We start from the raw sequence: 17,287 nt of genomic DNA on the forward strand, positions 1-17,287 counted from the left end.
TGCTTTGACCACCAGATGGTGCCACACGACAATCAAATTCAAAAGAAACATTCAAGCAAAGAGTGAAAAAAACAAACAGAAACAAGACAGATCTTTCAGAGACCTCCTGCCTTCCTATGTGCATTAGCTTCTCAGCCTCTGTACTTAAATTAAGATTATCATTAATAGTGGTAATCCATTTCAGTATAATAGTAATAACAATATTTCCATTATCATAATAATGCGAAATGTAACTAATGAGGAGTCGTTTTTAAATTATCAGTAACAGGCTATCCAGCACCTGCATACTAAGAAAAAAAAGGTATTATAGTTTCATACATCATGTCATTATTTTCTTTTTTTTTTTCAACCACAGGACGTTAGAATATACAGACAGGAGAACATCATCCATGAGAACATCATCCTCGTTCCACCTCCAAAAACGTGGGTTCTGATGCAATCCACTTCCTTTAGGGCTCGATGTAACATGCTCTGCACATTCTCACATCACCTAACTAACTACATGAATAAACACATTCTTGATCAGCATTTATGGACACATTCGGCCCATCAAAGGCAATACGCATCAAGAAAGATGCATGGTCCAAATGCCTGATGACTGATAAAAGCCATCGTGACCTTTGCCCTTTAAAAACACCACTGGCATCACTGGTTTTTCAGTCTTCGATCTTAACCAGAACAAGCAAAAAAGACATGACAGGATGAAAAGAAAAACTGGCCCGAAATCAGTAGTTGAGGTCACTCAATACAAGTGAGCACTGACAGGGCACCCTGAGAAGAGGAAACCCCAGGATGGCATGGTCTGAGCTAAACATGTTAGTGTGAATACACAGATCTTTCTTTTCAGGACTGGTGAAACATCGTTTTTTTTTTTTTGGAATTCACATGTACAAACATGTTTGCGTATGTATATATATGTACATATTTCAATTATGCATAGTTATCCAGTGGGTTTCAGAGGTAATAACATATCAGGACCCCCGTTTTTTAGTTTTTTTCAACCCAAAACAACTGTATTGCAGCCTCTCCTTACTTTTTCTAACGTAAAAAAAGAGATTTTGCCAACCGAACTGTTACAATCGCTTCTAAACTATTTAAAAACCAAAGACCGTGTTGACGTTATGACATCATAGTAGTACAGACATATCATTATGACATTAACCCTACTAAATAATGCAACAGCATTGTTAGCTCCCCTCAAGGCCGTTCATTGTGGTGTCACAATTTGAGCTTTTTACTGTTACAGGATGATCAAATCGCTGCTGTTTTTGAAATCGGACAATTCGTATCAAGTGTCGCCCCCTCTGAGATGAAATACATAAACATTCAATATATTCTCTTAGAACGTTGTTGCTTTATATATTAATATGAATATATAAAAATGTCAGTATGTATGCCGCTTGCATTTTATGCATATACAGTCTACATATAGGTATTTACCTTACCCATATGGACTTCTAATTGGTTTTTCACTTTGATCCAAAGCCCTTTTGGTAAAAAAATAAACAGTGCAGTTAATTACTTGATATGGTTGTATTGCCTCTGGGCTGCCCTCCTGATTTCATTCCCTTTCTATAGACAGACGTGCTTTGAAGCATTAGCTTTGTTACTGCACATTAAGCACACGTCAGTGGTTGCATTGCGCAAGCATTACAAATCGTACGTTGTGTTTTCAGGGGATTGCTTTACTGGTATTTACATGCACCGCTTCATTTCAGAGCTGTCAATTAATAGCATTAAAGGTGAGGGACTGTATTTGTGGCTGCTAGGATCGGGACTGCTGTGTGTGACACCTGAGGCCCCAAAACAGCTAATTTGGCATAGAGTATATTTGAGTTTGTCAGATATATCGGAGCAACATTCTACCTAACATGCACTGGTTCTACACTAATAGGTCTGACTTCTGCTATAGGATTATCAGAGTGCTGTGGTTGTGTAAAGATATGTGATCCCCAACTGGTTAAAAATAATAATAATAATAATAAAATACAAACAGTAGTAGATGCACTCAAAAAACAAAAAAATTCAAACATTTTCAACAACATCTTAAATATAATGTCAAGAGAACTGAAATGACCTCACTGATGTTCATTCTGAGAGCTACATTGCGATAGTGTCTCCCAATCTATCACATTGTGTCATTTGTTTGTCACAAGCTATAGAGGTTGCAAGGGTAAAAAGAGTCATCCTTGGTTTGTTTCACATAGTAGCGCATAAATGTGCCAAGATAAATCCAAATGTGCAAAAAAAAATAAGGTTCCTTAATACTGCACATTTGGAACAATGTCAACGTTTCCATAGTGCAATCAGCCATAGGAAGGGATTTATTTAGGCCAATTCACACTGCACCAACAAATGCAGACCAACGCAGACAATCGCCAGATGATGCACATCACTGTTCAGACAATCTATGACCCGACAAACACCAATTCAGCATGTTCAACTAACGAAAACGAGCTCTGACAGATGCAAACACACATCGACTAATCCTACAAAACCCAATGAAGTGTGAATTGACCTTTTGAATTTGACTTTCTAAAGTAGGAGACTGTTTAGCTTTAGTCTTTTGGCAACTTATCTGAAATTAGAGGGTACATAATGAAAAATATATACATCCTGTGCATTAACTTCATCCAATTTCTCAGGATTTAATGCTTAATTTGCTCTGCACAGCTTTTAAAGTATTCTTAGCCACAGATGAGCATGAATGGATGTGTTCAACACATGCATAGGATTACCTGGTGAACACTTTTGTTTCACCCTTTACATCTGTGCTGTTACAAGTGCATCATCTGTGCAGGCAGAAAATTTGGTCTGAACACGGTAAAGAAAGTAGACAAATTGCATTTCAAGGACATGGACCATCGTAGAACATGGACAACTTATTAAGTCTTGACGTTTCTTACAAATAAGAACCATATATATATATAGCATTAGTTTGGCACAAGTAAGCCGTACCAATATTCCCTTAGTCATCCTTTAGGAATTCATAGTGTAATACAGCTCCATTCTGGAGTCCAATGTTCCTCTGCCACATCTGATGAGCGGGAACATCAGGTGTACAGTAGTGGAGGAGAGCCAGCAGAGAATTAAAGCCTTCGTGCAAACAGCACACCATCAAGAAAATAATATTCCTCGTCTTAAACCCAAGGTTACATGGATAATTGAGGTTAAAGGTCAGGAAGAAATGAAATCTAATTTAGAGCTGTACAAAATTCAATCTTCCAAACTACAGATTAGGATATTAAAAACCACGAGTGTACAAGCTTGAATGGACTGTTTAGCAGCAGAGCAGAGGAAATATCTATTGCAGGTAACGGTAAATGTTTCCCAAGGCATTATTAAAATCATGCTCCTGCAAAAAAAAACGGCATTAACCAAATGCCCCTTAGATGCTATCAAACACGATCAAAGCCACCAAGGGCACTCAAACCCTAAAGCGCCCTCTCAGCAACTTTAATCACTCAGTAAACATAAAAACAGCAAGGCAACAAACCAAGGAATGACCCTTTCAACCTTACGATTGTGAATATATGGACCTGAACAGGGAAATGACACACACAAAAAAAGTGATAAAACAATTAAAATCAACTCAAGTATTTCCAGTAAATGTTGCTGTGAGTTCGGGCATACAGTACATTTTGTGAGAGTGTGTGTGTAGTGTGTATTGTAGTGTTTGCATTGATGTAACATCTGATATGCTGCATAGTCTGCAATAGAGTAAGTTCGAGGTGCAAACGTCATTTCTGCACCGGCGATTTTGTTGGTGTCACCAGCGAAAATTGAGAAATAGAGACAAACTGTAATTAGTTGTCATGAAAGCCATGCTATTTTGAGCAGAGTTTTTGATAATGTGATATGTTACATCTTGCTTTTCGAGAGCCAATTATCTACGGGCTCGATTCTGTCTGTCTTTATATAGCGAAAACTAAATTTAGAGGCTTTTTAATAAATGCTTTAAACGCTGGTGAATATATGACATCCAATAATGTCAGACCCTATGTGTGTGCATATATGTGTGTGTGTGTATTCCTGTAGATTGTGTAGATCTTGAACCAAAAAAAAAATAAATCTGGCATTTTTTGGGCTAGTAGGTCTAAACAGTGCCATGCACAGACAATGTTTATGCAAACACGGATATGTACATTCTGGCTACTGACGGCACAAACAAGCATGTGTGTCGAAGCTGGCACTGGTGTCTCCTAAAAAAACATTTAAAACACTTCTTATGGACTTCTCGTGCACACATTTATATACAAAGCACAACAGCCTCCCCCCAACCCCAACCATTCCTTGCCCAATTAACGCTGCATTCCCAAACATCTCATTACTAAAAGAGGTCCTCGCGCCCTATTACCCACGAATCCAGACTAGCAGGGGCCACCGTCAGTCTGAGGGACAGTGATAGGTGTTTATCCACAGTAAATCGTCCAGCACCCCCCAGTGTAGGTACAGTATGGAGACCACCACCAGCACATGCATGATCTGATGGCTGTTGCACCAGTAGTCAAAGAGGCCTGGCCGGAAGCGTTCGGGGATTCGGGTGATATTGATGACCCCACCCAAAACCGCTAGTGCATCCATGGTGAGAAAGTGACGCAGTGAGGTGGGACTCCCTCCGCCCACACCTACCCAGCGCAGGAGGAAAAAGGAGAAGCGGAAAAGGGCTTGCCAGGCGAAGGAACGCAGACGCCGCACTCTGCTGCGTGCTGTGATGGCACAGTAGATGGCGTAACTGGATAGCAGGATGTACATCAACAGAGCCACTGTGCGTGTGAAGGGGTAGCAGAGAAGAGTGCTGTACACAATGGGCAGAGCTCCTGTAAAAGCAAACACAGTGTTACTACGACAAAAAGCTCTTGTTATATGATGCTGGATATATACCACTACATGATTTTAGGTCGCTGACAAAAGCCAAAAATCGAAAGCAAACGAATGGTTGTTCATGAGTTAGAGTTAATCTCATGGTGAGTTATCATCAGTGGCGTAAAGTAACAAATTACAAATACTCAAACTACTGTAATTGAGTAGTTTTTCTCAGGAATAGTAATTTTCAATATAGTTTTAAAAATGTTTACTTTCACTTCAATACAATGTCAGGCCGATGTCAGTGTCTAACGTCCAATCTAAAATCAACCAAATATTAACCATCTAATGATGTTACTAGGCGTGGGCCGTTATATGATTCGGACGGTATGATAACCTTGGATAAAAATACCATGGTTTCACAATTACTTCTTGAAAATATACTCTTTTTAAATGTCTGGGTAGAAAACAAACAAAAAAAATCCCCTTTGAAAACACTATATTTTATTTTTTGAAAGATTTAAAATATTTTGGAGCAGTAAACACGTCAGGAAACATAATGAAATTAAATCATTGACTTCTGCTGTCTTCATTAGTTTCAAAAACAGAGATTACATTACAATCTAAAACGGCATATTTGGATATCTTTTGTGCTGGAGATACTGTTGTCCTAAAAAACAAACAAAAAAAAGTAAATGAAAAATCTTACATATCTTAGGAACGGTATTACAGAAAACTTAGCAGGTTTTAAAACCTTGACTTTTCAAAACGCGGTATACCTTGAAAACGGTTATCGTCCCATGCGTAGATGTTACAGCTTGACGTAGTGTGGACGTTACCACTATGACGTCTATCAGACATTAGATTTTAGTTACCATAACTGATGAATAAATGTCAGTATTCGACGTCAATATGACATTGGTTTAAGTTGTTGACTCAACGTTGAATATTGGTCACTTTCTAACACAAATTAAAATCAACCAAATATTAACGTCATTATTTGATGTCAAATTAACGTTGTCCTTAGACGCTGACTAGACATTGAATTTTGGTCACCTGACGTCACAACCTAAATATAATTTAATATTAACATCTTAAGACATTGTGTGGCTGCTAGGCAATAACTAAATATACTACAGAATGTTACGTTTAAACACATCCACAAATTACATTTAAATGCATCAACTTTTTACAGCATAATACTTGCTACTCATGAGTACTTTTGAAAGGGCTACTTTTTACTCATATTTTGAGTAATATTTACAACAGATACTTTTACCCTACTTGCACCATATTTTTTGGTAAATAATGGTACTTTTACTTGAGTATGAAAAAAAAACTGACCCCAAATTTTTTACCTTTAGGGTACATACAAAATAGGCATTGAACATGTCACCCTTTTTCAGAAATAGGTGCCGTTCACTTGAGACTTTCACCAGATGTCATTAGCAACCAAGTAATTGATACATACCAAGAAAACAAAACTAATTTGTTTAAAAATGAAGTGATGTGTAACAACATAAAATGACTCAGGGATAAAGTATTGAACACTCTATTGTCCATTTCACACAGGAGGCATTTTGAAGCTGTCTTTATATAAAAAAAGCCTTTTATACAAAGTATTAAATAAATTTCAGTAGTTCAGTGGTTTCTCCTTGTGTCATTCCATTGTTATTGCACATAACAAATTTTCTGAATTTTCCTGATTTTATTTTATAGATTCGTCTGCTGCAAATCAAAGCACAAACAACCTTGATCACAAGCTTTCTGCAGAGCACCATTTTAATTTGGAAGTGTTCCAGTCTCATACAGCTTACGTTGTATGAAACGCACATTCTGATGGCTTTGAAATTCATGCAGTGATTGGGTGGCATAATATGTACATAATTTAATCATAGATAAATATCTAGCACATTTAACACCTGCTTCCCTCTGTACACTATACAAAATAGATGTTGTGGTTGCAAGAAATGTACTGTTAAAAACGTGATTTAATTTCTGGATGGCTTTTTAGATCAAACTTTAGAATTTTATGTAAGGCTTATTAGATGTCTTGTACAGCGTGATATAAGCAGGTTGATAATGTATCAACCTGTATAAATGACCAAACGAAAAAAGTTAGAAACACCGAAGTCCACATAAATCATGTCAATTCATACTTTATAAAGATTCATAAAGAAAAACTACATGACACCCCATGTATATGAATAAACATGAACTAAATAGCAATGTAAAATAAAACATCCTAATGCACAGAACTGCTAAATAAAAGAAATTATTGAGAGAGAATGTTTCAGTTCTGGCAGGATATCTTTCTTTTAGTTTATTGTAAACTACAGGCTGACTCTACCTTCTTAAAATAAAAACAATAATAATAATAGTAAATATAATTGACAAGGAATATTATTTTTGTTTTTTAAAATCATATACCTTTAAAGTATCATTTGTGAAGGACATTTAAATCTATTGGCTGTAGATGGTTGTCTAACTTACTTACAATTAACCATACAAATTATGACCATTCTTACAAGAATAATTTCATGAATTGCACAGGATATATTCAAAAACTATAGTATCAAAACAGTAGCTTAACTAACTTTTCACTATGTAATCAATGCAGTCCTGAAAACCATTTCTTCCTCTTCAAGCATAATTTAAAGTAAATCAAATGGCTCTAAATGGCTTAAAAAAATAAAAACTTTTGACTTCCAACAATATAATTTTAAAAAAGTAAAGGCACTTTCAAATCTAAAGATGAACAAGATATAGTGGAAGTGCTGAGCAACAGCTTTGTCACTGCTGCTTTTCATGTGACAACAGAGAAAAAACTCTTGTTGTAAAGCACTTCATGTCTCCTTTGTTCTCTCTTCGCTTCTTTATTTCCTCTGTGTTACAACATTTTCTTCAGCAACCCTTCTGCTTTAGTTAAATGTTGCAACAGCTTGAACCAAGGCTATAGACGCTGATAAGCGAGAATAAGTCCAATTACTCATTCATTGTCTTTAAATGCAACAGTACACAGCCGGCAGGTAAAGTGATCACAATTAAATGTGACCTGATGTCACTTCACTGACTAGGCATGTGACGATGGGTCAAAGTTAAGTTAAAACCTCAATTTTTTTTTGTTATACCGTTCCTATGTTTTTTTTTTTTTTTTTTACAACAATTTTATTGAGGTTTTTAGGGCAACAGTATCTTCAGCAGAAAAGGGCCCTCCACATCAAAAGCCCATGATTCAGAAAACATCTGAAAAACAAATCACTTTTACACCAACATCCACGCCTGCTATAGACCTGAACAGTGCAGTGGCTTACTTCATATCCAAAGAAAAGTTAGATAAAGAAGCCTTTTAAAGGTTTAAAGAAATCTGTGTTTTAAAACTAATGAAGACAGCAGAGGTCAATGACTTATTTTAATTATTTAGCCTGACATGTTTCAGGCATGTGACAAAAAAAAGGAAGACGAGACTGTGCCCACACACACACACACACACACACACACACACACATATATATATATATATATATATATATATATATATATATATATATGTGTGTGTGTGTGTGTGTGTGTGTGTGTGTGTGTGTGTGTGTGTGTGTGTGTGTATATGTGTGTATGTGTGTATTTAATATTAGAAATAATAATTCTAAAAAATAAAAACAATAATAATATTCCATAATATAAATATTTGATGTTGGCCACACAATTTAAGTTTTATTTTTTGTTTCATCAGTTAGTTGTTTAATAGTGACCAAAGTAATATTTAATAGGTTTATACTTTGTACCTCGATGTCTGGACAGATCCCCACACCGCCACTAGATGGCGCCACTAACTCGGTTAGTTCTCTTGTGTTCACAGAATATAAATTGGCCTGTAATTTAGTTCACATTTTATTCCAAAATGATAAATATACTACTAGTCAGTCAACAATTCGAACTGTATTTATTAATTCCACTTGAATTGAGTAGTCTAATATGTGTTAATATTTCACCCTAAAAAAAAATTCATACAATCGCTAATAAGAGTCTACCACTTGCACTTTTCCTTTTCTTCGACTTAATCCTTGTTTTCAATAGTTTTAATTAATTCCAAAATATGTTTAATGCATTTGTATATTTTATACATTGTATCGAAATAGCAATTTGGACATGCACGATTTCTAAATCGTCTTACAGCACAATTTTACACAGTATGTGGTTTGAACCAATAATAAAGCAGCGCAACTAAACAGAGTGTGAGAACAAGAGACTGAATATCCTGTAAGTATAAATCAGGCTTTACTTGAGTTTGATAGCGCGCGTTCATACAAACACATACACATTTGTTTTGTCATAGTGCTGCTCTAGAGACAATGTGTTACAGCTTTACTATGCAATTTTATTTTGTGTCTGATTAAGAAACATGTTACAGGTCTTTGATGAAAATCTGAATGTGTTTCTTTTTAAATAGGTTTCAGATTTAAACTGTAAACACAGATTCAGTCTGTCTGTGACAAAATCCTGATTAAAATTGAAATCGCAATGTTGTTCAAGAAAATCGTGATAGGTTTCTTCTGCCCATACCGCACAGACTTATACCATCAGAATCTTATACCGCCCATGCTTATCACTGACCTCATGAACAACCTATACAAAAAGATCAAATGTAAGATGCCGGACGAAGAACCTGAATCAGCATGGGAACCAAATCGGAAAGATGCACTAATAGATAATGTGATGGAGTGCTGGGATTGATCAGACAGTGATACAGTGTGAGATGCTGACCTAGCGTGTTGATCATGCAGATTCCGCACATATCTAGCGTGAGCAGGGTTTTGTAGACCGGCTCGCCTCCCTCATGGTTCATGAAGAGGTGGTAGACCACTGAGCCCAGCTGCGGGGACAAGCAGGCCAGGAAGTGCACCACACCGAGCCACGTCACGCTGATCTGAGACCAGGGGATGTTGAGCGGGAGCAGCACCAGGAAGCAGAGCAGAGGGATTCCTGAGTGGAGAAAGAGAAAACAAGCAGACAAAGAGGCTCAGGAGAGTCATTGTGTACAAAAGATGCATAAAGTGCTGTCGAAACACGCAGGGCCTGTGAAGAGATTGAGACGGTCGTTATTGGACATTACGCTCAGACAAGCCCTGCAGTGTTTTATCGTGTCCCTTGAGCTGAATGCTGCAGCCTAAACAACACATGGATTTATGGAGGCCCAGGGTACAGTCCAGTACAATGAGGGTCTCAGCAGGCTTTGCTGGGCTAATTTTAGCAGCAGCTGCCAAAATGCTAACTACGAGCTAAAACAAAGACCTTTAAATGTCTTTAGGGCTGAATGACACTCTGTGGCTTTATATTAGGGACTCCAAGTGCACGACTGCTGAACAATTTTATGGCTATTTGTGAATCGCTTTTTCTCTCTGTCATTCCCTCAGCGTCAAATGATTTACCCTGGCCAGGTAAAAGCACCAATGCCTTCTAGTACATCTATTTTGAGTGAGTTATCTCTGTTGGCTTAACTCTTGCTCTGACACTATTGATAGAGAACATGCCCTATACCCTAAAAAAGTACATGCGTTTGAGTGGCACATACAGTTTGTACTTAAATGTGCACATTAAATGAAATGTTTCACTGACATATTATTGATAGGTAATACTGTAAATCACAACTTTAGTTTAAAAAGCAGTAGCTTGTGGAAGCCAGCTTCTGCCACATAAAAATAATGCTTTGGTAAATCATTATGACAAAATGAAGAATGGAAATCTGGCGTTTAATGCTCCAGGTCCATTGAATTAAAAGTATGGTTGTTTATTAAAACATTTCATAGAATTTAATTACTTTGCTTTCTTTCATGGTTGGAAAGTATTCAAATTTAAATTAAAGAGATTAGTTTTACTTTCATAAACTCCCACTTAAAAAAAACTTTACAATAATGTTACATTAGTCAAAATTAGTTACTAACAAAAACTAAGAAACTTGTACAGAATTTATTAACCATAGTTCAACATTTACTAATGCTTTATTCACTATATTGTTATGAAGAGTTTAGTTGCAAAAACCTCTAAAGGACATCTGAAATTTTCTTGTAAAATTAGCATTTTTACCAGCTCCTGTGTGCAAGTTCAGTCACTTCTATGGCAAAAATAAGTTCTTTTCATGATCTTTAAAGTGAAATAACTCAACATAAAACATAGAAAGCTGAAAAAAACACTCATTTCCCATACACATTTCATACATTTAAAAAAATATATATTTTTTTCTATAAAATAACTGTTCAAAAGTAGTCTCATTAAATGTAATAATTTATACCAGTGATTTAAAAAATTATTTTCAGCTTCATTATTGAGTCTTCATTACTCCAGAGTCACAAGATCCTTCAGAAATCACACTAATATTAATAAATATTACTACTACTACTACTACTCTTATTGTTTATATTAATATTTTTTATTTATTATTACTTATTTGACAAGTACTAAAGTTATAAATATTAAAAATCTACAAAGTTATATTTGTCATAATTGACTAATAGAACTTTACAGATATTTTTACACATGATTTTCTTCCAAAATACCAGAACACAAATGTAGCATCTTTTAATGATCGGATTAAATTAATAATCTCATAGTCTCATAAATTAAATAAAAATAAAAAAATAAAAAAATTGTATTTTGAGGGTGGTATTTTAAGTACTTGCAAGTACCCTTTTTACGCTTACTAAAAACTTTTCAGATTTTTTATTTTTTTTACTGTCAAAACAAATATAAATGTATAATGAGGTTTAAAGTGATTTACTCACTCGTGTGTACAGAAATACTGGTATGATTTCACTTTCCTTGGCTCAGCACAAAATAATTTTTACAAATTTTTAAAAAATTTCTCAAAAGAATTAATTTTGTGTTCAGTAAGAATATAAAATAACTCATAATTCATAGAACATCACAAAATAACCACTTTTTTGAGTGAATTTTTTGTGCTGAGTGAACGTCAGTGTCAATTAATTTGTGCAAACATCCGTTATCAGATCATATAACCCATCTTTGGCCAATACAGAGTTAGTGGAGACCACAGACCATAAAAGAAAGAAAAAAAAATAACGCGCACACTCACAGACATCAGCAAAAGTGGTTAGACCATGAACTGATCAGAAATGATTAATATTCACCATCAAGTGTCAGACTGGCGATGACTGAATCTTTCTTAAAACAGCAGATGTTACAATGGGAAATATGTGAACAACATCAAGTGTTGCAGTCAAAGCATGCCGTGCAGACATGGGATAAGATTGTGCATACGTATCATGCAAAGTAAAACACAAATACTTCAACACAAAGCAAACACATTTAAGGAGCATGCACCTCGGCTGGCTTTAAATGCAAGGATGGAAATCCTTATGTAAAAACAATCCTAAAAGAAAGCACCATCCTTCAGTCTACTTCACTAGTTTCCTTGAATTGTTACAAACTTTTCAACAGTGCACAAAATGCAGACACAAAACAAATGCCTCTATATTCCTGATTAGAAAAGGACAAGTAGGTAGGTGCAATTGTATACAGCAAAGTCATCTTTTGGGTCAAGTTAAGCTGTGTCGCTCAATTCAAACCTCTAATTTCTGCTTACTTACTGTAACTACAGAAGGCCAGAACGCTCTCAAATATACTCCAAACCACAGTGCTTACTAAGCACACAGTCACTTTGAGAATGATGCAGTTTTTCCTTATTGGTGTGAATGTGCCATTTGTCGCCATAAAACAATTAAACATAATCCCAAGAAGGTTTTACCAGTCAACAACATTCTTGGAAGGGAAGTGTAGTTTGACAGCACCTGGAGGCAACCACATGACCAAACTTGATGGTTCCACACAGAACTGCAATTAACCCTACATATTTACAAGCAGAAATTCTTTTGGAGTTGACCTTTATGCCTGAGATTTAATATATATATATATATATATTTCCTCTGCAACCAATACACTAGAGTGTATCTAGAAGTAAGTACTGCAGCTCCAATACAAAAGTACAGCACAAATTATTTAACAAAACAACCATTTTGTTATTGACAAAGAATTAATTATGTATAGGAAACTGCAGCATATAGTGATGCATACAGCAGAAGAGTGGGATGGAGAGTTTGGTCAAAGATGCCGATCTTTGCACTTCATGGTGTAGCTGTACAGTCATTAAAAGGAGCAGTTCACACAAAATAAGCCTTTTTAAATTTAATCTTGTAAGACATACGAACGAGATGCTCTGAAAAATGAACAGGCCAGTCTTTTTCAATGAACAGGGGTGATTGAATATGTCAAGGTTCTAAAAGGACACTTAAGACCAATTTACACCGCATACACAAACAAATAAGTTTAGAATGCTATGAAAATTACTGTCATGTTCACGCTGAACCAAAAATTACCACACACACAATACGTCATTCATTCATTCATTCATTCATTCATTAAATAAATATATGATCCATCTCATGGCTAGAAAAACATTTACTTGAAGCCTATCTGGTCCGTTATCAGATTAGGTCTGAGTTTTTTTTTTTAATTACATTACCGAGTCCGACCAAAAGTTATTATTATTAGTCTGTTCATCAGGGCAGCATTTATCAAATGTAAAAAAACATTTTTAAATTTTTAAATACTTATTGATCAAATATTTATTTATTACTTATTATATGTATTTTCAAATGAAATTATTAGTCCAGTCAATATTGCTTTTATTACTATTACCATTAATAATACTACTACTACTACTACTACTAATAATAGTAGTAGTAATAATAATAATAATAATAATTATTATTATTATTATTATTATTAATAATATAAGAATGATTTTTGAAGGACCATGTGACTCTGAAGACTGAGGTAATGAAGCTGAAAATTCATCTTAAAAATCACTGGAATTAATGATTACATTAAATGATAAACTACATTTGAACAGTTATTTTATGTGCAATAACATTACACAATTTTCCATTTTGTTCTGTATTTTTGATGAAATAAATACAGCCTAGGTGAGAAGGAGAAGATAATTTTAAAACATTTAAAGGCCATGGTGACCCCAAACTTTTGACCGGTGGTGTCTATTTGAGAATTTTTATCTTGTTTTTAATCCAAAAATCTAAATTTCAAATCGAAAACAAGATCATTTTTCTTAACCTATTAACAAATGATTTAACTTGTTTACAGTTTAATGTACTTTTGACTTATTACCTTTGAAATGAAAACAAAATGTTTTACTTTAAGATTTATTAGTTATTTGAACAAGAAATGAGACAAAAAAAAAACTCTTAAGTAAGCAAAGCATTTTTTATTTTTTTTCATTGTGATTATTCAATTTCTGTACCTAAATACAGTGTGCGAATTATACACTGATGTTCAGGGGGTAAACTTTTATGGTTAGATTGTGTAATACATGCTGTGTAATTACATCTAGTTTATCATTAAACGTATTTAAGTGTTCAGAGTTTTGAGGGATATTTAATGTATCCTGACCAAAAGTATCCTGTGATTTCAGACATTACTGTATAGGTCAAACTATTTAAACTGCACCTAATTTGACTTTACTTTCAGGTTATATGTAGATACAAACATCCTATTTTAGCTTTTGACATCTTGTAAACACTTACGATGTCCGCCTGTACTTAAGATCTGCCAGCTTCAGACTGTTAAATAAATAAAAAATTGCATAGACTGATTGGCGCGATTTTGTATTTACAATGGTATGAACTATTATAGGGAGGTCTAATATTTTAATAATTTTATTATTTTAGTAGAAAATATATTATTTGTATATTTTTTGTATAAATATAAATATTTATATATTTATATAAACATTATTATTTAAAATACAAATCAGAGTAAACTATTTCTCAATATTAAAAGACTGACCCCCATACATCCTGTTTTTGCCGTCCTTCAGGGGGGATCAAGTGTTTAATACCCCCAAACCCCCCTGTAATTCGCACCCTGCCTAAATACTATTAGACTCACCAGTAAAAAAAAAATAATAATTTAACTATTCAAACCATCTGATGAAACTGTATATGTATCGCAATATATATTGCCGAAAAATAAAATATCGCAATATCAGATTTTTCCAATATCATGCAGTCCTATATCACATTGCTTTGACGTCCACGATGCAACAAATGCGGATTAAACATGTTCAGTCGGGGGTAAAACAAACTCTGACCGATGGCAACAAATGCCGACAGGGGTAACACACTGATCCAAACTCCAACAGACTTGTTTGTAGGCGTTTGTCTGTGTGGTGTGAATTGGCCTTAAGACTTCTATGCCCTATATTTCAAGTCTTTCAGTTTAATGAGAGAAGTACACAATTTGCTCAATAAGCAAGTGATTCATTTGAAGATTTTCAGTGAATGTGTCGATTTTGACAGTTTACAAAACAATTAATTATTAGTTCAATTGACTAAAGGTAATTATTAAAGAATAACAGATTACATTTTAACCTGTTTAGGAACAGGACTAAAAAGAACTATATTATTATGATGTGGTTGAGAAATTTCAGCATTATGGATGTGACTTTTGAAGTAAAAATGCAAAACATAATTTTACAGAGAAAGTATATGTTAACATTACATTAATTTTTTTTTTTTACATTTTTCAAAACAACTAACCATGGAGTTATGAGAGCAGGAAAATATCAATCTGTAAACTCTTTTAGATTTTAAATGAGGAAAACAAACATGCGTTATACATGTGACCAAAAAAAGTTGGCGATTTACAGTTTACAACATACTTTGTAGAAATTCTGTGAATGAAACTGCACAACCATAAAGAATGAATGCTAATCAAAAGGATAAAAGTTGTCTCTCTGTAGAACAAAAACGATTAATTATATTTTATTCAGCATTCTTGCATTTATGAAGAAAAAGCTTTGCTATGGATGTAATGTCTCTCCGTTATGGATGTGACAGGTGTGAAAATGGCACTTGTGTGAATTTTAATTATATATAATTGTTTGAGAATATTGACAGAAATATTGTTGAGTATTTTTACAGTACTGTAAAGTTCAAGCCAACACAAAAAAACTGGAGTTTTGCTATTTTGGTGAAAAGTTCTGGCAAGGTTGACATTAGCATGAAATTGCTCGGTTGCATTTAACCTTATTTTTTTAAATACCGGTTTTGTCTGTTGTTTTGTTACCAATTTGACCTTAACTTAGAGGTTATGTGTTCATTTCATTAATTGAACTGCAAGCAGCAACTTGCTCATGCTTGCACTCGGGCACATGTATTGCACAAGAAACTGAGATTTAATACCTCAAACTTCTGATTTGATCACACTATTCCCCATTCTAGTAAATTAATTTGGAAATGTCTAATTATAAAAACATCCAGATGTCACGCTGCTGAAAGTGACATTTAGATTGTAATAAAAAAAATGTGCTGTGCAGTTTTGTCTCAATTAAAAAATAAACACACAACAAAATGACAAAAAAGAATTTCTCAGCAGCGCGCATAAACATGCCTGTTTTTACACAATTTTTAAGGCTTAATGAATGAGGCCAAAATGTCACTACATGAATAAGACTGATCAGGACATGTTTTAACATTTCTCCATGTTCTAAAAAGGAAAGCCATAGTTTTTTTTTTTGGCCAACTTGTGTATAAATATGTAATAACTATGTAATAACACTCTTCATTTTGGGTAAACTATTCCCTTAATGTGAAGCTTCATTAAAAGCCACTAAGTTGTGGTTTACAAAACACATAGCTTGAATAGGAAGCAGAGACCATTTCCTGTCTCTGGCGATATAGCAACATTTAAATAGGGTTAAGACTATAGCTACGAATGGGTAATACAAATGCAAATACTGGTAAGACCCAAGCAGCCAGTATGACATGACAGCTCTAATAGACATGATAAAGCGATAAATCACCAAAATCTCAAACTTTTGTTGAACCCAAAGAAGGCATTTTGGAAAAAAGTTGTTAACTAGAACATTAACCTCTGACTTTCATAGTGCTTGTTTTTCTTACTATGGAAGTGAATGATAAGTGGTTTCCAACATTCTTCAAAATACATTATTTTGTGTTTAACAGAAAAGGGAGTCGTATAAAGGTCAGGAACCACTTAAGGGCAAGGGTGAACTATCTCTTTAAGTAATGCACTTCATTTAAAATCACACCCCTAAAAAGATGAAGCTGATGACATGTAATAAGCACATGAAGAGAGAGGGCACTGTGAGCTTCCTGTCCCGAAGTAATAACTCACTCACCATGTGTATAGATATTCCCCAGCTCATTGTGCAGATAGAAGAGGCTCTTGATACACTCCTGGACGGTGGAGATGGGTCTATAACCAGTCAGGACGTATTTGTTGAACTGTAAATGTGGAGGAGAGTTTGCCCAGTCCAGCAGTCTGGGCCCGTTTAAAAATGCCATAGCAACCAGAAACAGTCACGACGACGACGCTAAAATAACTACGCTATACATCTACACGTACAAGTACAACACAGACTAAAAAA

General features: G+C 34.7%; 1 protein-coding gene and 1 long non-coding RNA gene across 2 annotated transcripts in view; one reads left to right on the forward strand and one right to left on the reverse strand.

Annotated features, from left to right (window-relative positions):
- Window positions 1-253: 253 nt before the first annotated feature.
- Window positions 254-17,251, reverse strand: paqr4a (progestin and adipoQ receptor family member IVa). Its single transcript, NM_001328063.1, is given in 3 exon segments — window positions 254-4,820; window positions 9,571-9,789; window positions 17,039-17,251. Coding segments are annotated over 3 exon segments (819 nt in total). The 5' UTR covers window positions 17,205-17,251; the 3' UTR covers window positions 254-4,386.
- LOC147845656 (uncharacterized) overlaps window positions 8,534-17,287 on the forward strand; it is a 191,443-nt gene continuing 182,689 nt past the window's right edge. Inside the window, exons 1-2 of the long non-coding RNA XR_015480954.1 lie at window positions 8,534-8,973; window positions 9,041-9,160. This is a non-coding gene — a long non-coding RNA (uncharacterized LOC147845656). The remainder of the gene's footprint in view (window positions 8,974-9,040; window positions 9,161-17,287) is intronic.

Source organism: Danio rerio, chromosome 3 (assembly GCF_052040795.2).
Source record: "Danio rerio strain M-AB ecotype USA chromosome 3, GRCz13ab, whole genome shotgun sequence".
In the NCBI taxonomy this organism is placed as follows: Eukaryota; Metazoa; Chordata; class Actinopteri; order Cypriniformes; family Danionidae; genus Danio; species Danio rerio.